The sequence below is a fragment of the Salvelinus fontinalis genome, unplaced genomic scaffold (assembly GCF_029448725.1).
Source record: "Salvelinus fontinalis isolate EN_2023a unplaced genomic scaffold, ASM2944872v1 scaffold_0037, whole genome shotgun sequence".
Classification (NCBI taxonomy): Eukaryota; Metazoa; Chordata; class Actinopteri; order Salmoniformes; family Salmonidae; genus Salvelinus; species Salvelinus fontinalis.
In genome coordinates, this window is record NW_026600246.1 from 661,148 (window position 1) to 683,722 (window position 22,575).

The 22,575-nt window shown below is 41.6% G+C and overlaps 1 protein-coding gene across 2 annotated transcripts in view; it reads left to right on the top strand.

Annotated features, from left to right (window-relative positions):
- LOC129842406 (integrator complex subunit 15-like) overlaps positions 1 to 22,575 on the top strand; it is a 179,220-nt gene that overhangs the window by 93,031 nt on the left and 63,614 nt on the right. The window contains exons 1-2 of one of the 2 annotated variants that reach the window (XM_055910948.1): positions 6,084 to 6,182; positions 22,303 to 22,369. In XM_055910948.1, coding sequence (XP_055766923.1) covers positions 22,310 to 22,369 — 60 coding nt within the window. In that variant the 5' untranslated portion in view covers positions 6,084 to 6,182; positions 22,303 to 22,309. Of the gene's footprint in view, positions 1 to 6,083; positions 6,183 to 22,302 lie in introns of those variants that run through there. The other variant, XM_055910949.1, reaches the window with a different exon arrangement.

Here is a 22,575-nt window from a genome sequence, read left to right on the forward strand (position 1 = left end):
TTTATTATTTTTTACTTTAGTTTATTTGGTAGATATTTTCTAAACTCTTCTCGAACTGGTTAAGCATTTCACAGTAAGGTCTACACTTGTTGAATTCGGTGCATTTCACAGTAAGGTCTACTAGACTTGTTGTATTCAGCATTTCACAGTAAGGTCTACACTTGTTGTATTCGGTGCATTTCACAGTAAGGTCTACACTTGTTGTATTCAGCATTTCACAGTAAGGTCTACACTTGTTGTATTCAGCATTTCACAGTAAGGTCTACACTTGTTGTATTCGGTGCATTTCACAGTAAGGTCTACACTTGTTGTATTCGGTGCATTTCACAGTAAGGTCTACACTTGTTGTATTCAGCATTTCACGGTAAGGTCTACACTTGTTGTATTCAGCATTTCACGGTAAGGTCTACACTTGTTGTATTCGGTGGTATTTCACAGTAAGGTCTACACTTGTTGTATTCGGTGCATTTCACAGTAAGGTCTACACTTGTTGTATTCGGTGCATGTAACAGTAAGGTCTACACTTGTTGTATTCGGTGCATTTCACAGTAAGGTCTACACTTGTTGTATTCGGTGCATTTCACAGTAAGGTCTACACTTGTTGTTTTCGGTGCATTTCACAGTAAGGTCTACACTTGTTGTATTCAGCATTTCACAGTAAGGTCTACACTTGTTGTATTCGGTGCATTTCACGGTAAGGTCTACACTTAATGTATTCAGCATTTCACAGTAAGGTCTACACTTGTTGTATTCGGTGCATGTAACAGTAAGGTCTACACTTGTTGTATTCGGTGCATTTCACAGTAAGGTCTACACTTGTTGTATTCAGCATTTCACAGTAAGGTCTACACTTGTTGTATTCAGCATTTCACAGTAAGGTCTACACTTGTTGTATTCATCATTTCACAGTAAGGTCTACACCTGTTGTATTCAGCATTTCACAGTAAGGTCTACACTTGTTGTATTCAGCATTTCACAGTAAGGTCTACACTTGTTGTATTCAGCATTTCACAGTAAGGTCTACACCTGTTGTATTCAGCATTTCACAGTAAGGTCTACACTTGTTGTATTCAGCATTTCACAGTAAGGTCTACACTTGTTGTATTCGGTGCATTTCACAGTAAGGTCTACACTTGTTGTATTCAGCATTTCACAGTAAGGTCTACACTTGCTGTATTCGGTGCATGTAATAGTAAGGTCTACACTTGCTGTATTCGGTGCATTTCACAGTAAGGTCTACACTTGTTGTATTCAGCATTTCACAGTAAGGTCTACACTTGTTGTATTCGGTGCATTTAACAGTAAGGTCTACACTTGTTGTATTCAGCATTTCACAGTAAGGTCTACACTTGTTGTATTCAGCATTTCACAGTAAGGTCTACACTTGTTGTATTCAGCATGTAACAGTAAGGTCTACACTTGTTTTATTCGGTGCATTTCACAGTAAGGTCTACACTTGTTGTATTCAGCATTTCACAGTAAGGTCTACACTTGTTGTATTCAGCATGTAACAGTAAGGTCTACACTTGTTGTATTCGGTGCATTTCACAGTAAGGTCTACACTTGCTGTATTCAGCATTTAACAGTAAGGTCTACACTTGTTGTATTCAGCATGTAACAGTAAGGTCTACACTTGCTGTATTCGGTGCATTTCACAGTAAGGTCTACACTTGTTGTATTCGGGGCATTTCACAGTAAGGTCTACACTTGCTGTATTCGGTGCATTTCACAGTAAGGTCTACACTTGTTGTATTCGGTGCATGTAACAGTAAGGTCTACACTTGTTGTATTCGGTGCATTTCACAGTAAGGTCTACACTTGCTGTATTCGGTGCATTTCACAGTAAGGTCTACACTTGTATTCGGTGCATTTCACAGTAAGGTCTACACTTGTTGTATTCGGTGCATTTCACAGTAAGGTCTACACTTGTTGTATTCGGGGCATTTCACAGTAAGGTCTACACTTGCTGTATTCGGTGCATTTCACAGTAAGGTCTACACTTGTTGTATTCGGTGCATTTCACAGTAAGGTCTACACTTGTTGTATTCGGTGCATTTCACAGTAAGGTCTACACTTGCTGTATTCGGTGCATTTCACAGTGAGGTCTACACTTGTTGTATTCGGTGCATTTCACAGTAAGGTCTACACTTGCTGTATTCGGTGCATTTCACAGTAAGGTCTACACTTGTTGTATTCGGTGCATTTCACAGTAAGGTCTACACTTGTTGTATTCGGTGCATTTCACAGTAAGGTCTACACTTGTTGTATTCGGGGCATTTCACAGTAAGGTCTACACTTGCTGTATTCGGTGCATTTCACAGTAAGGTCTACACTTGCTGTATTCGGTGCATTTCACAGTAAGGTCTACACTTGTTGTATTCAGCATTTCACAGTAAGGTCTACACTTGTTGTATTCAGCATTTCACAGTAAGGTCTACACTTGTTGTATTCAGCATTTCACAGTAAGGTCTACACTTGTTGTATTCAGCATTTCACAGTAAGGTCTACACTTGTTGTATTCAGCATTTCACGGTAAGGTCTACACTTGTTGTATTCGGTGGTATTTCACGGTAAGGTCTACACTTGTTGTATTCAGCATGTAACAGTAAGGTCTACACTTGCTGTATTCAGCATTTCACAGTAAGGTCTACACTTGTTGTATTCGGTGCATTTCACAGTAAGGTCTACACTTGTTGTATTCAGCATTTCACAGTAAGGTCTACACTTGCTGTATTCGGTGCATTTCACAGTAAGGTCTACTACACTTGTTGTATTCAGCATTTCACAGTAAGGTCTACACTTGCTGTATTCGGTGCATTTCACAGTAAGGTCTACACTTGTTGTATTCAGCATTTCACAGTAAGGTCTACACTTGTTGTATTCAGCATTTCACAGTAAGGTCTACACTTGTTGTATTCAGCATTTCACAGTAAGGTCTACACTTGTTGTATTCAGCATTTCACAGTAAGGTCTACACTTGCTGTATTCAGCATGTAACAGTAAGGTCTACACTTGTTTTATTCAGCATTTCACAGTAAGGTCTACACTTGTTGTATTCGGTGCATTTCACAGTAAGGTCTACACTTGTTGTATTCAGCATGTAACAGTAAGGTCTACACTTGTTGTATTCGGTGCATTTCACAGTAAGGTCTACACTTGTTGTATTCAGCATGTAACAGTAAGGTCTACACTTGTTGTATTCGGTGCATGTAACAGTAAGGTCTACACTTGTTGTATTCGGTGCATTTCACAGTAAGGTCTACACTTGTTGTATTCAGCATGTAACAGTAAGGTCTACACTTGTTGTATTCAGCATTTCACAGTAAGGTCTACACTTGTTGTATTCGGTGCATTTCACAGTAAGGTCTACACTTGTTGTATTCAGCATTTCACAGTAAGGTCTACACTTGTTTTATTCAGCATGTAACAGTAAGGTCTACACTTGTTGTATTCGGTGCATTTCACAGTAAGGTCTACACTTGTTGTATTCAGCATTTCACAGTAAGGTCTACACTTGTTATATTCGGTTCATTTCACAGTAAGGTCTACACTTGTTGTATTCAGCATTTCACAGTAAGGTCTACACTTGTTGTATTCGGTGCATTTAACAGTAAGGTCTACACTTGTTGTATTCAGGATTTCACAGTAAGGTCTACACTTGTTGTATTCGGTTCATTTCACAGTAAGGTCTACACTTGTTGTATTCAGCATTTCACAGTAAGGTCTACACTTGTTGTATTCAGCATTTCACAGTAAGGTCTACACTTGTTGTATTCGGTGCATTTCACAGTAAGGTCTACACTTGTTGTATTCGGTGCATTTCACAGTAAGGTCTACACTTGTTGTATTCAGCATTTCACTGTAAGGTCTACACTTGTTGTATTCAGCATTTCACAGTAAGGTCTACACTTGTTGTATTCGGTGCATTTCACAGTAAGGTCTACACTTGTTGTATTCAGCATTTCACAGTAAGGTCTACACTTGTTGTATTCGGTGCATTTCACAGTAAGGTCTACACTTGTTGTATTCAGCATTTCACAGTAAGGTCTACACTTGTTGTATTCGGTGCATTTCACAGTAAGGTCTACACTTGTTGTATTCAGCATGTAACAGTAAGGTCTACACTTGTTGTATTCAGCATTTCACAGTAAGGTCTACACTTGTTGTATTCGGTGCATTTCACAGTAAGGTCTACACTTGTTGTATTCAGCATTTCACAGTAAGGTCTACACTTGTTGTATTCGGTGCATTTCACAGTAAGGTCTACACTTGTTGTATTCAGCATTTCACAGTAAGGTCTACACTTGTTGTATTCGGTGCATTTCACAGTAAGGTCTACACTTGTTGTATTCGGTGCATTTCACAGTAAGGTCTACACTTGTTGTATTCAGCATTTCACAGTAAGGTCTACACTTGTTGTATTCGGTGCATTTCACAGTAAGGTCTACACTTGTTGTATTCAGCATGTAACAGTAAGGTCTACACTTGTTGTATTCGGTGCATTTCACAGTAAGGTCTACACTTGTTGTATTCAGCATTTCACAGTAAGGTCTACACTTGTTGTATTCGGTGCATTTCACAGTAAGGTCTACACTTGTTGTATTCGGTGCATTTCACAGTAAGGTCTACACTTGTTGTATTCGGTGCATTTCACAGTAAGGTCTACACTTGTTGTATTCAGTGCATTTCACAGTGAGGTCTACACTTGTTGTATTCAGCATTTCACAGTAAGGTCTACACTTGTTGTATTCAGCATTTCACAGTAAGGTCTACACTTGTTGTATTCGGTGCATTTCACAGTAAGGTCTACACTTGTTGTATTCAGCATTTCACAGTAAGGTCTACACTTGCTGTATTCAGTGCATTTCACAGTGAGGTCTACACTTGTTGTATTCGGTGCATTTCACAGTAAGGTCTACACTTGTTGTATTCGGTGCATTTCACAGTAAGGTCTACACTTGTTGTATTCAGCATTTCACAGTAAGGTCCACACTTGTTGTATTCAGCATTTCACAGTAAGGTCTACACTTGTTGTATTCGGTGCATTTCACAGTAAGGTCTACACTTGCTGTATTCAGCATTTCACAGTAAGGTCTACACTTGTTGTATTCGGTGCATTTCACAGTAAGGTCTACACTTGTTGTATTCGGTGCATTTCACAGTAAGGTCTACACTTGTTGTATTCGGTGCATGTAACAGTAAGGTCTACACTTGTTGTATTCGGTGCATGTAACAGTAAGGTCTACACTTGTTGTATTCGGTGCATTTCACAGTAAGGTCTACACTTGCTGTATTCGGTGCATTTCACAGTAAGGTCTACACTTGTTGTATTCAGCATTTCACAGTAAGGTCTACACTTGTTGTATTCATGTAACAAATAAAGTATAATTTGATTTATCTTCTCTCCTTATTCCCCTCGTCTCCTCTCCTTATTCCCCTCGTCTCCTCTCCTTATTCCCCTCGTCTCCTCTCCTTATTCCCCTCGTCTCCTCTCCTTATTCCTCTCGTCTCCTCTCCTTATTCCCCTTGTCTCCTCTCCTTATTCCCCTCGTCTCCTCTCCTTATTCCTCTCAACTGAGAGCTAATTCCTAGCAAACGATACTCTCACCAATGGGAGGAGATGAACAGAGAGGAGGAGAAAACTGTCCTCAAACTATTTGTGTGTATTGTTAGATATTATGCAACATCTGCTAAATATGTGTATGGACCAATAGAATTACTATTTGTGTGTATTGTTGTGAATTGTTAGATATTATGCAACATCTGCCAAATATGTGTATGGACCAATAGAATTGGAATTGATTTTAGATAAACCCATATATCCATTTGGTTCAGCAGCCAGCAGCCGATTAGTTTCCACTGGAGGTAAAGTCAGTTAAATGCAGAACTGTCATCACACTCTGTGTGTTTTCTGGTTCAGTACCAACTAACATAATCAAACGTTGGATGTCGATAAACCCCATCAGAACACCATTAAACGTTGGATGCCGATAAACCCCATCAGAACATCATTAAACGTTGGATGCCGATAAATGCGATCGAAGAACAGAACCAAACGCGTTGTGACAGACAGGGCAGTTCTCCTCTCCTCCGCGTGCTGTTTGTACTTCATGGGTTTCCGTAGTTGAATGGGTAAACAGCGGGGTATGCACCTTGTTGGTTTCAAATATCTCTCTTTCAAGGTAAGAAAGCGTTTATATAATAACTGCGTAACTCGTGTAGTTACACATACCCTTGCTACGTTGTAATAAAAGCAATTAACAGAAACCTTAGCTAGTTAGCTTGTGGGATACAAACAAACCGAGCATAACTAGCCTCTCCGTGGTTTGCTTGTTAAGCAGCTAACTAACGTTAGTTACCTTGTGGGATACAAACAAACCGAGCATAACTAGCCTCTCCGTGGTTTGCTTGTTAAGCAGATAACTAACGTTAGTTACCTTGTGGGATACAAACAAACCGAGCAAAACTAGCCTCTCCGTGGTTTGTTTGTTAAGCAGCTAACTAACGTTAGTTACCTTGTGGGATACAAACAAACCGAGCATAACTAGCCTCTCCGTGGTTTGCTTGTTAAGCAGCTAACTAACGTTAGTTACCTTGTGGGATACAAACAAACCGAGCATAACTAGCCTCTCTGTGGTTTGTTTGTTAAGCAGATAACTAACGTTAGTTACCTTGTGGGATACAAACAAACCGAGCATAACTAGCCTCTCCGTGGTTTGTTTGTTAAGCAGATAACTAACGTTAGCTACCTTGTGGGATACAAACAAACCGAGCATAACTAGCCTCTCCGTGGTTTGTTTGTTAAGCAGCTAACTAACGTTAGTTACCTTGTGGGATACAAACAAACCGAGCATAACTAGCCTCTCCGTGGTTTGCTTGTTAAGCAGCTAACTAACGTTAGTTACCTTGTGGGATACAAACAAACCGAGCATAACTAGCCTCTCCGTGGTTTGCTTGTTAAGCAGATAACTAACGTTAGTTACCTTGTGGGATACAAACAAACCGAGCATAACTAGCCTCTCCGTGGTTTGTTTGTTAAGCAGCTAACTAACGTTAGTTACCTTGTGGGATACAAACAAACCGAGCATAACTAGCCTCTCCGTGGTTTGCTTGTTAAGCAGCTAACTAACGTTAGTTACCTTGTGGGATACAAACAAACCGAGCATAACTAGCCTCTCCGTGGTTTGTTTGTTAAGCAGATAACTAACGTTAGTTACCTTGTGGGATACAAACAAACCGAGCATAACTAGCCTCTCCGTGGTTTGTTTGTTAAGCAGATAACTAACGTTAGTTACCTTGTGGGATACAAACAAACCGAGCATAACTAGCCTCTCCGTGGTTTGCTTGTTAAGCAGATAACTAACGTTAGTTACCTTGTGGGATACAAACAAACCGAGCATAACTAGCCTCTCCGTGGTTTGTTTGTTAAGCAGCTAACTAACGTTAGTTACCTTGTGGGATACAAACAAACCGAGCAAAACTAGCCTCTCCCTGGTTTGTTTGTTAAGCAGCTAACTAACGTTAGCTACCTTGTGGGATACAAACAAACCGAGCATAACTAGCCTCTCTGTGGTTTGTTAAGCAGCTAACTAACGTTAGTTACCTTGTGGGATACAAACAAACCGAGCATAACTAGCCTCTCCGTGGTTTGCTTGTTAAGCAGATAACTAACGTTAGTTACCTTGTGGGATACAAACAAACCGAGTTAAACTAGCCTCTCCGTGGTTTGCTTGTTAAGCAGATAACTAACGTTAGTTACCTTGTGGGATACAAACAAACCGAGCATAACTAGCCTCTCCGTGGTTTGCTTGTTAAGCAGATAACTAACGTTAGTTACCTTGTGGGATACAAACAAACCGAGTTAAACTAGCCTCTCCGTGGTTTGCTTGTTAAGCAGATAACTAACGTTAGTTACCTTGTGGGATACAAACAAACCGAGCATAACTAGCCTTTCCGTGGTTTGTTTGTTAAGCAGCTAACTAACGTTAGTTACCTTGTGGGATACAAACAAACCGAGCATAACTAGCCTCTCCGTGGTTTGTTTGTTAAGCAGCTAACTAACGTTAGTTACCTTGTGGGATACAAACAAACCGAGCATAACTAGCCTCTCCGTGGTTTGTTTGTTAAGCAGCTAACTAACGTTAGTTACCTTGTGGGATACAAACAAACCGAGCATAACTAGCCTCTCCGTGGTTTGCTTGTTAAGCAGCTAACTAACGTTAGTTACCTTGTGGGATACAAACAAACCGAGTTAAACTAGCCTCTCCGTGGTTTGTTTGTTAAGCATATAACTAACGTTAGCTACCTTGTGGGATACAAACAAACCGAGCATAACTAGCCTCTCCGTGGTTTGTTAAGCAGCTAACTAACGTTAGTTACCTTGTGGGATACAAACAAACCGAGCATAACTAGCCTCTCCGTGGTTTGTTTGTTAAGCATATAACTAACGTTAGCTACCTTGTGGGATACAAACAAACCGAGTTAAACTAGCCTCTCCGTGGTTTGTTTGTTAAGCAGATAACTAACGTTAGTTACCTTGTGGGATACAAACAAACCGAGTTAAACTAGCCTCTCCGTGGTTTGCTTGTTAAGCAGATAACTAACGTTAGTTACCTTGTGGGATACAAACAAACCGAGCATAACTAGCCTCTCCGTGGTTTGTTTGTTAAGCAGCTAACTAACGTTAGTTACCTTGTGGGATACAAACAAACCGAGCATAACTAGCCTCTCCGTGGTTTGTTTGTTAAGCATATAACTAACGTTAGCTACCTTGTGGGATACAAACAAACCGAGTTAAACTAGCCTCTCCGTGGTTTGTTTGTTAAGCAGATAACTAACGTTAGTTACCTTGTGGGATACAAACAAACCGAGTTAAACTAGCCTCTCCGTGGTTTGTTTGTTAAGCAGCTAACTAACGTTAGTTACCTTGTGGGATACAAACAAACCGAGCATAACTAGCCTCTCCGTGGTTTGTTTGTTAAGCAGCTAACTAACGTTAGTTACCTTGTGGGATACAAACAAACCGAGCATAACTAGCCTCTCCGTGGTTTGCTTGTTAAGCAGCTAACTAACGTTAGTTACCTTGTGGGATACAAACAAACCGAGCATAACTAGCCTCTCCGTGGTTTGTTTGTTAAGCAGATAACTAACGTTAGTTACCTTGTGGGATACAAACAAACCGAGTTAAACTAGCCTCTCCGTGGTTTGCTTGTTAAGCAGATAACTAACGTTAGTTACCTTGTGGGATACAAACAAACCGAGCATAACTAGCCTCTCCGTGGTTTGTTTGTTAAGCAGATAACTAACGTTAGTTACCTTGTGGGATACAAACAAACCGAGCATAACTAGCCTCTCCGTGGTTTGTTTGTTAAGCAGATAACTAACGTTAGTTACCTTGTGGGTTACAAACAAACCGAGCATAACTAGCCTCTCCGTGGTTTGTTTGTTAAGCAGCTAACTAACGTTAGTTACCTTGTGGGATACAAACAAACCGAGCATAACTAGCCTCTCCGTGGTTTGTTTGTTAAGCAGATAACTAACGTTAGTTACCTTGTGGGATACAAACAAACCGAGCATAACTAGCCTCTCCGTGGTTTGTTTGTTAAGCAGCTAACTAACGTTAGTTACCTTGTGGGATACAAACAAACCGAGCATAACTAGCCTCTCCGTGGTTTGTTTGTTAAGCAGATAACTAACGTTAGTTACCTTGTGGGATACAAACAAACCGAGCATAACTAGCCTCTCCGTGGTTTGTTTGTTAAGCAGCTAACTAACGTTAGTTACCTTGTGGGATACAAACAAACCGAGCATAACTAGCCTCTCCGTGGTTTGTTTGTTAAGCAGATAACTAACGTTAGTTACCTTGTGGGATACAAACAAACCGAGCATAACTAGCCTCTCCGTGGTTTGTTTGTTAAGCAGATAACTAACGTTAGTTACCTTGTGGGATACAAACAAACCGAGCATAACTAGCCTCTCCGTGGTTTGCTTGTTAAGCAGCTAACTAACGTTAGTTACCTTGTGGGATACAAACAAACCGAGCATAACTAGCCTCTCCGTGGTTTGCTTGTTAAGCAGATAACTAACGTTAGTTACCTTGTGGGTTACAAACAAACCGAGCATAACTAGCCTCTCCGTGGTTTGTTTGTTAAGCAGATAACTAACGTTAGTTACCTTGTGGGATACAAACAAACCGAGCATAACTAGCCTCTCCGTGGTTTGTTTGTTAAGCAGCTAACTAACGTTAGTTACCTTGTGGGATACAAACAAACCGAGCATAACTAGCCTCTCCGTGGTTTGTTTGTTAAGCAGATAACTAACGTTAGTTACCTTGTGGGTTACAAACAAACCGAGTTAAACTAGCCTCTCCGTGGTTTGTTTGTTAAGCAGCTAACTAACGTTAGTTACCTTGTGGGATACAAACAAACCGAGCATAACTAGCCTCTCCGTGGTTTGTTTGTTAAGCAGATAACTAACGTTAGCTACCTTGTGGGATACAAACAAACCGAGCATAACTAGCCTCTCCGTGGTTTGTTTGTTAAGCAGATAACTAACGTTAGTTACCTTGTGGGATACAAACAAACCGAGCATAACTAGCCTCTCAGTGGTTTGTTTGTTAAGCAGATAACTAACGTTAGTTACCTTGTGGGATACAAACAAACCGAGCATAACTAGCCTCTCAGTGGTTTGTTTGTTAAGCAGATAACTAACGTTAGTTACCTTGTGGGATACAAACAAACCGAGCATAACTAGCCTCTCAGTGGTTTGTTTGTTAAGCAGCTAACTAACGTTAGTTACCTTGTGGGATACAAACAAACCGAGCATAACTAGCCTCTCTGTGGTTTGTTTGTTAAGCAGATAACTAACGTTAGTTACCTTGTGGGATACAAACAAACCGAGCATAACTAGCCTTTCCGTGGTTTGCTTGTTAAGCAGCTAACTAACGTTAGTTACCTTGTGGGATATAAACAAACCGAGCATAACTAGTCTCTCCGTGGTTTGTTTGTTAAGCAGCTAACTAACGTTAGTTACCTTGTGGGATACAAACAAACCGAGCATAACTAGCCTCTCTGTGGTTTGTTTGTTAAGCAGCTAACTAACGTTAGTTACCTTGTGGGATACAAACAAACCGAGCATAACTAGCCTCTCCGTGGTTTGCTTGTTAAGCAGCTAACTAACGTTAGCTACCTTGTGGGAGACAAACAAACCGAGCATAACTAGCCTCTCCGTGGTTTGCTTGTTAAGCAGATAACTAACGTTAGTTAGCTTGTGGGAGACAAACAAACCGAGCATAACTAGCCTCTCCGTGGTTTGCTTGTTAAGCAGCTAACTAACGTTAGTTACCTTGTGGGATACAAACAAACCGAGCATAACTAGCCTCTCCGTGGTTTGTTTGTAAAGCAGATAACTAACGTTAGCTACCTTGTGGGTTACAAACAAACCGAGCATAACTAGCCTCTCCGTGGTTTGTTTGTAAAGCAGATAACTAACGTTAGTTACCTTGTGGGATACAAACAAACCGAGCATAACTAGCCTCTCCGTGGTTTGCTTGTTAAGCAGATAACTAACGTTAGTTACCTTGTGGGATACAAACAAACCGAGTTAAACTAGCCTCTCCGTGGTTTGCTTGTTAAGCAGATAACTAACGTTAGTTACCTTGTGGGATACAAACAAACCGAGCATAACTAGCCTCTTTCTGTGGTTTGCTTGTTAAGCAGCTAACTAACGTTAGTTACCTTGTGGGATACAAACAAACCGAGCATAACTAGCCTCTCCGTGGTTTGTTTGTTAAGCAGCTAACTAACATTAGTTACCTTGTGGGATACAAACAAACCGAGCATAACTAGCCTCTCCGTGGTTTGTTTGTTAAGCAGCTAACTAACGTTAGTTACCTTGTGGGATACAAACAAACCGAGCATAACTAGCCTCTCTGTGATTTGTTTGTTAAGCAGATAACTAACGTTAGTTACCTTGTGGGATACAAACAAACCGAGCATAACTAGCCTTTCCGTGGTTTGCTTGTTAAGCAGCTAACTAACGTTAGTTACCTTGTGGGATATAAACAAGCCGAGCATAACTAGCCTCTCCGTGGTTTGTTTGTTAAGCAGCTAACTAACGTTAGTTACCTTGTGGGATACAAACAAACCGAGCATAACTAGCCTCTCTGTGGTTTGTTTGTTAAGCAGATAACTAACGTTAGTTACCTTGTGGGATACAAACAAACCGAGCATAACTAGCCTCTCCGTGGTTTGCTTGTTAAGCAGCTAACTAACGTTAGCTACCTTGTGGGAGACAAACAAACCGAGCATAACTAGCCTCTCCGTGGTTTGCTTGTTAAGCAGATAACTAACGTTAGTTAGCTTTAGGGAGACAAACAAACCGAGCATAACTAGCCTCTCCGTGGTTTGCTTGTTAAGCAGCTAACTAACGTTAGTTACCTTGTGGGAGACAAACAAACCGAGCATAACTAGCCTCTCCGTGGTTTGTTTGTAAAGCAGATAACTAACGTTAGTTACCTTGTGGGTTACAAACAAACCGAGCATAACTAGCCTCTCCGTGGTTTGTTTGTTAAGCAGATAACTAACGTTAGTTACCTTGTGGGATACAAACAAACCGAGCATAACTAGCCTCTCCGTGGTTTGCTTGTTAAGCAGATAACTAACGTTAGTTACCTTGTGGGATACAAACAAACCGAGCATAACTAGCCTCTCCGTGGTTTGTTTGTTAAGCAGCTAACTAACGTTAGTTACCTTGTGGGATACAAACAAACCGAGCAAAACTAGCCTCTCCCTGGTTTGTTTGTTAAGCAGCTAACTAACGTTAGCTACCTTGTGGGATACAAACAAACCGAGCATAACTAGCCTCTCTGTGGTTTGTTAAGCAGCTAACTAACGTTAGTTACCTTGTGGGATACAAACAAACCGAGCATAACTAGCCTCTCCGTGGTTTGCTTGTTAAGCAGATAACTAACGTTAGTTACCTTGTGGGATACAAACAAACCGAGTTAAACTAGCCTCTCCGTGGTTTGCTTGTTAAGCAGATAACTAACGTTAGTTACCTTGTGGGATACAAACAAACCGAGCATAACTAGCCTCTCCGTGGTTTGCTTGTTAAGCAGATAACTAACGTTAGTTACCTTGTGGGATACAAACAAACCGAGTTAAACTAGCCTCTCCGTGGTTTGCTTGTTAAGCAGATAACTAACGTTAGTTACCTTGTGGGATACAAACAAACCGAGCATAACTAGCCTTTCCGTGGTTTGTTTGTTAAGCAGCTAACTAACGTTAGTTACCTTGTGGGATACAAACAAACCGAGCATAACTAGCCTCTCCGTGGTTTGTTTGTTAAGCAGCTAACTAACGTTAGTTACCTTGTGGGATACAAACAAACCGAGCATAACTAGCCTCTCCGTGGTTTGTTTGTTAAGCAGCTAACTAACGTTAGTTACCTTGTGGGATACAAACAAACCGAGCATAACTAGCCTCTCCGTGGTTTGCTTGTTAAGCAGCTAACTAACGTTAGTTACCTTGTGGGATACAAACAAACCGAGTTAAACTAGCCTCTCCGTGGTTTGTTTGTTAAGCATATAACTAACGTTAGCTACCTTGTGGGATACAAACAAACCGAGCATAACTAGCCTCTCCGTGGTTTGTTTGTTAAGCATATAACTAACGTTAGCTACCTTGTGGGATACAAACAAACCGAGCATAACTAGCCTCTCCGTGGTTTGTTTGTTAAGCAGCTAACTAACGTTAGTTACCTTGTGGGATACAAACAAACCGAGCATAACTAGCCTCTCCGTGGTTTGCTTGTTAAGCAGCTAACTAACGTTAGTTACCTTGTGGGATACAAACAAACCGAGTTAAACTAGCCTCTCCGTGGTTTGTTTGTTAAGCATATAACTAACGTTAGCTACCATGTGGGATACAAACAAACCGAGCATAACTAGCCTCTCCGTGGTTTGTTTGTTAAGCATATAACTAACGTTAGCTACCTTGTGGGATACAAACAAACCGAGCATAACTAGCCTCTCCGTGGTTTGCTTGTTAAGCAGCTAACTAACGTTAGCTACCTTGTGGGAGACAAACAAACCGAGCATAACTAGCCTCTCCGTGGTTTGCTTGTTAAGCAGATAACTAACGTTAGTTAGCTTTAGGGAGACAAACAAACCGAGCATAACTAGCCTCTCCGTGGTTTGCTTGTTAAGCAGCTAACTAACGTTAGTTACCTTGTGGGAGACAAACAAACCGAGCATAACTAGCCTCTCCGTGGTTTGTTTGTAAAGCAGATAACTAACGTTAGTTACCTTGTGGGTTACAAACAAACCGAGCATAACTAGCCTCTCCGTGGTTTGTTTGTTAAGCAGATAACTAACGTTAGTTACCTTGTGGGATACAAACAAACCGAGCATAACTAGCCTCTCCGTGGTTTGCTTGTTAAGCAGATAACTAACGTTAGTTACCTTGTGGGATACAAACAAACCGAGCATAACTAGCCTCTCCGTGGTTTGTTTGTTAAGCAGCTAACTAACGTTAGTTACCTTGTGGGATACAAACAAACCGAGCAAAACTAGCCTCTCCCTGGTTTGTTTGTTAAGCAGCTAACTAACGTTAGCTACCTTGTGGGATACAAACAAACCGAGCATAACTAGCCTCTCTGTGGTTTGTTAAGCAGCTAACTAACGTTAGTTACCTTGTGGGATACAAACAAACCGAGCATAACTAGCCTCTCCGTGGTTTGCTTGTTAAGCAGATAACTAACGTTAGTTACCTTGTGGGATACAAACAAACCGAGTTAAACTAGCCTCTCCGTGGTTTGCTTGTTAAGCAGATAACTAACGTTAGTTACCTTGTGGGATACAAACAAACCGAGCATAACTAGCCTCTCCGTGGTTTGCTTGTTAAGCAGATAACTAACGTTAGTTACCTTGTGGGATACAAACAAACCGAGTTAAACTAGCCTCTCCGTGGTTTGCTTGTTAAGCAGATAACTAACGTTAGTTACCTTGTGGGATACAAACAAACCGAGCATAACTAGCCTTTCCGTGGTTTGTTTGTTAAGCAGCTAACTAACGTTAGTTACCTTGTGGGATACAAACAAACCGAGCATAACTAGCCTCTCCGTGGTTTGTTTGTTAAGCAGCTAACTAACGTTAGTTACCTTGTGGGATACAAACAAACCGAGCATAACTAGCCTCTCCGTGGTTTGTTTGTTAAGCAGCTAACTAACGTTAGTTACCTTGTGGGATACAAACAAACCGAGCATAACTAGCCTCTCCGTGGTTTGCTTGTTAAGCAGCTAACTAACGTTAGTTACCTTGTGGGATACAAACAAACCGAGTTAAACTAGCCTCTCCGTGGTTTGTTTGTTAAGCATATAACTAACGTTAGCTACCTTGTGGGATACAAACAAACCGAGCATAACTAGCCTCTCCGTGGTTTGTTTGTTAAGCATATAACTAACGTTAGCTACCTTGTGGGATACAAACAAACCGAGTTAAACTAGCCTCTCCGTGGTTTGTTTGTTAAGCAGATAACTAACGTTAGTTACCTTGTGGGATACAAACAAACCGAGTTAAACTAGCCTCTCCGTGGTTTGCTTGTTAAGCAGATAACTAACGTTAGTTACCTTGTGGGATACAAACAAACCGAGCATAACTAGCCTCTCCGTGGTTTGTTTGTTAAGCAGCTAACTAACGTTAGTTACCTTGTGGGATACAAACAAACCGAGCATAACTAGCCTCTCCGTGGTTTGTTTGTTAAGCATATAACTAACGTTAGCTACCTTGTGGGATACAAACAAACCGAGTTAAACTAGCCTCTCCGTGGTTTGTTTGTTAAGCAGATAACTAACGTTAGTTACCTTGTGGGATACAAACAAACCGAGTTAAACTAGCCTCTCCGTGGTTTGTTTGTTAAGCAGCTAACTAACGTTAGTTACCTTGTGGGATACAAACAAACCGAGCATAACTAGCCTCTCCGTGGTTTGTTTGTTAAGCAGCTAACTAACGTTAGTTACCTTGTGGGATACAAACAAACCGAGCATAACTAGCCTCTCCGTGGTTTGTTTGTTAAGCAGCTAACTAACGTTAGTTACCTTGTGGGATACAAACAAACCGAGCATAACTAGCCTCTCCGTGGTTTGTTTGTTAAGCAGCTAACTAACGTTAGTTACCTTGTGGGATACAAACAAACCGAGTTAAACTAGCCTCTCCGTGGTTTGCTTGTTAAGCAGCTAACTAACGTTAGTTACCTTGTGGGATACAAACAAACAGAGCATAACTAGCCTCTCCGTGGTTTGTTTGTTAAGCAGCTAACTAACGTTAGTTACCTTGTGGGATACAAACAAACCGAGCATAACTAGCCTCTCCGTGGTTTGTTTGTTAAGCAGCTAACTAACGTTAGCTACCTTGTGGGATACAAACAAACCGAGCATAACTAGCCTCTCCGTGGTTTGTTTGTTAAGCAGCTAACTAACGTTAGTTACCTTGTGGGATACAAACAAACCGAGCATAACTAGCCTCTCCGTGGTTTGCTTGTTAAGCAGCTAACTAACGTTAGTTACCTTGTGGGATACAAACAAACCGAGCATAACTAGCCTCCGTGGTTTGCTTGTTAAGCAGCTAACTAACGTTAGTTACCTTGTGGGATACAAACAAACCGAGCATAACTAGCCTCTCCGTGGTTTGTTTGTTAAGCAGATAACTAACGTTAGTTACCTTGTGGGATACAAACAAACCGAGTTAAACTAGCCTCTCCGTGGTTTGCTTGTTAAGCAGATAACTAACGTTAGTTACCTTGTGGGATACAAACAAACCGAGCATAACTAGCCTCTCCGTGGTTTGTTTGTTAAGCAGATAACTAACGTTAGTTACCTTGTGGGATACAAACAAACCGAGCATAACTAGCCTCTCCGTGGTTTGTTTGTTAAGCAGATAACTAACGTTAGTTACCTTGTGGGTTACAAACAAACCGAGCATAACTAGCCTCTCCGTGGTTTGTTTGTTAAGCAGCTAACTAACGTTAGTTACCTTGTGGGATACAAACAAACCGAGCATAACTAGCCTCTCCGTGGTTTGTTTGTTAAGCAGATAACTAACGTTAGTTACCTTGTGGGATACAAACAAACCGAGCATAACTAGCCTCTCCGTGGTTTGTTTGTTAAGCAGCTAACTAACGTTAGTTACCTTGTGGGATACAAACAAACCGAGCATAACTAGCCTCTCCGTGGTTTGTTTGTTAAGCAGATAACTAACGTTAGTTACCTTGTGGGATACAAACAAACCGAGCATAACTAGCCTCTCCGTGGTTTGTTTGTTAAGCAGCTAACTAACGTTAGTTACCTTGTGGGATACAAACAAACCGAGCATAACTAGCCTCTCCGTGGTTTGTTTGTTAAGCAGATAACTAACGTTAGTTACCTTGTGGGATACAAACAAACCGAGCATAACTAGCCTCTCCGTGGTTTGTTTGTTAAGCAGCTAACTAACGTTAGTTACCTTGTGGGATACAAACAAACCGAGCATAACTAGCCTCTCCGTGGTTTGTTTGTTAAGCAGATAACTAACGTTAGTTACCTTGTGGGATACAAACAAACCGAGCATAACTAGCCTCTCCGTGGTTTGTTTGTTAAGCAGCTAACTAACGTTAGTTACCTTGTGGGATACAAACAAACCGAGCATAACTAGCCTCTCCGTGGTTTGTTTGTTAAGCAGATAACTAACGTTAGTTACCTTGTGGGATACAAACAAACCGAGCATAACTAGCCTCTCCGTGGTTTGTTTGTTAAGCAGCTAACTAACGTTAGTTACCTTGTGGGATACAAACAAACCGAGCATAACTAGCCTCTCCGTGGTTTGTTTGTTAAGCAGATAACTAACGTTAGTTACCTTGTGGGATACAAACAAACCGAGCATAACTAGCCTCTCCGTGGTTTGTTTGTTAAGCAGATAACTAACGTTAGTTACCTTGTGGGATACAAACAAACCGAGCATAACTAGCCTCTCCGTGGTTTGCTTGTTAAGCAGCTAACTAACGTTAGTTACCTTGTGGGATACAAACAAACCGAGCATAACTAGCCTCTCCGTGGTTTGCTTGTTAAGCAGATAACTAACGTTAGTTACCTTGTGGGTTACAAACAAACCGAGCATAACTAGCCTCTCCGTGGTTTGTTTGTTAAGCAGATAACTAACGTTAGTTACCTTGTGGGATACAAACAAACCGAGCATAACTAGCCTCTCCGTGGTTTGTTTGTTAAGCAGCTAACTAACGTTAGTTACCTTGTGGGATACAAACAAACCGAGCATAACTAGCCTCTCCGTGGTTTGTTTGTTAAGCAGATAACTAACGTTAGTTACCTTGTGGGTTACAAACAAACCGAGTTAAACTAGCCTCTCCGTGGTTTGTTTGTTAAGCAGCTAACTAACGTTAGTTACCTTGTGGGATACAAACAAACCGAGCATAACTAGCCTCTCCGTGGTTTGTTTGTTAAGCAGATAACTAACGTTAGCTACCTTGTGGGATACAAACAAACCGAGCATAACTAGCCTCTCCGTGGTTTGTTTGTTAAGCAGATAACTAACGTTAGTTACCTTGTGGGATACAAACAAACCGAGCATAACTAGCCTCTCAGTGGTTTGTTTGTTAAGCAGGTAACTAACGTTAGTTACCTTGTGGGATACAAACAAACCGAGCATAACTAGCCTCTCAGTGGTTTGTTTGTTAAGCAGATAACTAACGTTAGTTACCTTGTGGGATACAAACAAACCGAGTATAACTAGCCTCTCAGTGGTTTGTTTGTTAAGCAGCTAACTAACGTTAGTTACCTTGTGGGATACAAACAAACCGAGCATAACTAGCCTCTCTGTGGTTTGTTTGTTAAGCAGATAACTAACGTTAGTTACCTTGTGGGATACAAACAAACCGAGCATAACTAGCCTTTCCGTGGTTTGCTTGTTAAGCAGCTAACTAACGTTAGTTACCTTGTGGGATATAAACAAACCGAGCATAACTAGTCTCTCCGTGGTTTGTTTGTTAAGCAGCTAACTAACGTTAGTTACCTTGTGGGATACAAACAAACCGAGCATAACTAGCCTCTCTGTGGTTTGTTTGTTAAGCAGCTAACTAACGTTAGTTACCTTGTGGGATACAAACAAACCGAGCATAACTAGCCTCTCCGTGGTTTGCTTGTTAAGCAGCTAACTAACGTTAGCTACCTTGTGGGAGACAAACAAACCGAGCATAACTAGCCTCTCCGTGGTTTGCTTGTTAAGCAGATAACTAACGTTAGTTAGCTTGTGGGAGACAAACAAACCGAGCATAACTAGCCTCTCCGTGGTTTGCTTGTTAAGCAGCTAACTAACGTTAGTTACCTTGTGGGATACAAACAAACCGAGCATAACTAGCCTCTCCGTGGTTTGTTTGTAAAGCAGATAACTAACGTTAGCTACCTTGTGGGTTACAAACAAACCGAGCATAACTAGCCTCTCCGTGGTTTGTTTGTAAAGCAGATAACTAACGTTAGTTACCTTGTGGGATACAAACAAACCGAGCATAACTAGCCTCTCCGTGGTTTGCTTGTTAAGCAGATAACTAACGTTAGTTACCTTGTGGGATACAAACAAACCGAGTTAAACTAGCCTCTCCGTGGTTTGCTTGTTAAGCAGATAACTAACGTTAGTTACCTTGTGGGATACAAACAAACCGAGCATAACTAGCCTCTTTCTGTGGTTTGCTTGTTAAGCAGCTAACTAACGTTAGTTACCTTGTGGGATACAAACAAACCGAGCATAACTAGCCTCTCCGTGGTTTGTTTGTTAAGCAGCTAACTAACATTAGTTACCTTGTGGGATACAAACAAACCGAGCATAACTAGCCTCTCCGTGGTTTGTTTGTTAAGCAGCTAACTAACGTTAGTGACCTTGTGGGATACAAACAAACCGAGCATAACTAGCCTCTCTGTGATTTGTTTGTTAAGCAGATAACTAACGTTAGTTACCTTGTGGGATACAAACAAACCGAGCATAACTAGCCTTTCCGTGGTTTGCTTGTTAAGCAGCTAACTAACGTTAGTTACCTTGTGGGATATAAACAAGCCGAGCATAACTAGCCTCTCCGTGGTTTGTTTGTTAAGCAGCTAACTAACGTTAGTTACCTTGTGGGATACAAACAAACCGAGCATAACTAGCCTCTCTGTGGTTTGTTTGTTAAGCAGATAACTAACGTTAGTTACCTTGTGGGATACAAACAAACCGAGCATAACTAGCCTCTCCGTGGTTTGCTTGTTAAGCAGCTAACTAACGTTAGCTACCTTGTGGGAGACAAACAAACCGAGCATAACTAGCCTCTCCGTGGTTTGCTTGTTAAGCAGATAACTAACGTTAGTTAGCTTTAGGGAGACAAACAAACCGAGCATAACTAGCCTCTCCGTGGTTTGCTTGTTAAGCAGCTAACTAACGTTAGTTACCTTGTGGGATACAAACAAACCGAGCATAACTAGCCTCTCCGTGGTTTGTTTGTTAAGCAGCTAACTAACGTTAGTTACCTTGTGGGATACAAACAAACCGAGCATAACTAGCCTCTCCGTGGTTTGTTAAGCAGCTAACTAACGTTAGTTACCTTGTGGGATACAAACAAACCGAGCATAACTAGCCTCTCCGTGGTTTGTTTGTTAAGCAGCTAACTAACGTTAGTTACCTTGTGGGATACAAACAAACCGAGCATAACTAGCCTCTCCGTGGTTTGCTTGTTAAGCAGCTAACTAACGTTAGTTACCTTGTGGGATACAAACAAACCGAGCATAACTAGCCTCTCCGTGGTTTGCTTGTTAAGCAGATAACTAACGTTAGTTACCTTGTGGGTTACAAACAAACCGAGCATAACTAGCCTCTCCGTGGTTTGTTTGTTAAGCAGATAACTAACGTTAGTTACCTTTTGGGATACAAACCGAGCATAACTAGCCTCTCCGTGGTTTGTTTGTTAAGCAGATAACTAACGTTAGTTACCTTGTGGGATACAAACAAACCGAGCATAACTAGCCTCTCCGTGGTTTGCTTGTTAAGCAGATAACTGTCGTCAGTTAACTTGTGGGATACAAACAAACCGAGCATAACTAGCCTCTTTCTGTGGTTTGCTTGTTAAGCAGCTAACTAACGTTAGCTAACGTTAGGAACCGTTAGCCTCCTATCATGGTTATTAGGCAGAGAGTATTGTAGTTTTGGGACACAACATGGGGAGTCTGTATATTGGTTGGAATGCCTTTTTGGGATGGCAGTAATGACTAGTTGTTTAGCGTACCTCCGTTATTTGGTGGTATGAGTGCCTTACCGAACGTATCTTCACATTATTAAGCTTGAATAGCTGGTGAATTGCAAGTTGAATGGCTGCTTCCTGGGCATTAAGAAGGATCGGCATGTTCAACATCTCCTGTAAGGACAGATTCTGGTTCACTACACAAACTAGCTCCCCTGAGTGATGGCTGCCAGATACACTAGCTAGCTCCCCTGAGTGATGGCTGCCAGATACACTAGCTAGCTAGCTCCCCTGAGTGATGGCTGCCAGATACACTAGCTAGCTAGCTCCCCTGAGTGATGGCTGCCAGATACACTAGCTAGCTAGCTCCCCTGAGTGATGGCTGCCAGATACACTAGCTAGCTAGCTCCCCTGAGTGATGGCTGCCAGATACACTAGCTAGCTAGCTCCCCTGAGTGATGGCTGCCAGAAACACTAGCTAGCTAGCTCCCCTGAGTGATGGCTGCCAGATACACTAGCTAGCTAGCTCCCCTGAGTGATGGCTGACAGATACACTAGCTAGCTAGCTCCCCTGAGTGATGGCTGCCAGATACACTAGCTAGCTAACTCCCCTGAGTGATGGCTGCCAGATACACTAGCTAGCTAACTCCCCTGAGTGATGGCTGCCAGATACACTAGCTAGCTAACTCCCCTGAGTGATGGCTGCCAGATACACTAGCTAGCTAACTCCCCTGAGTGATGGCTGCCAGATACACTAGCTAGCTAACTCCCCTGAGTGATGGCTGCCAGATACACTAGCTAGCTAGCTCCCCTGAGTGATGGCTGCCAGATACACTAGCTAGCTAGCTCCCCTGAGTGATGGCTGCCAGATACACTAGCTAGCTCCCCTGAGTGATGGCTGCCAGATACACTAGCTAGCTAAGTGCAACAAGTGGAGTTTTATCAATGCTAGGCTTTGCTATGGAAGATAATTCTGGATTGTTTAATTGGGCTGCTGTTGAGTGTTACTGTGTGTTTCAGGGACCTGATGATGAGTGATACTGTGTTGTTTCAGGGACCTGATGATGAGTGATATGCGTCAGTCGTTGCTACGTCGAGATGCGCTGAGCGCCGCTAAAGAGGTGTGTTACTGTGTGTTACTGTGTGTTACTGTGTGTTACTGTGTGTTACTGTGTGTTACTGAGCGCCGCTAAAGAGGTTCTCACCATGTCTGGATATTTAGCAGTCTGCTGTTGTGTGTTACTGTGTGTTACTGAGTGTTACTGAGCGCCCCTAAAGAGGTTCTCACCATGTCTGGATATTTAGCAGTCTGCTGTTGTGTGTTACT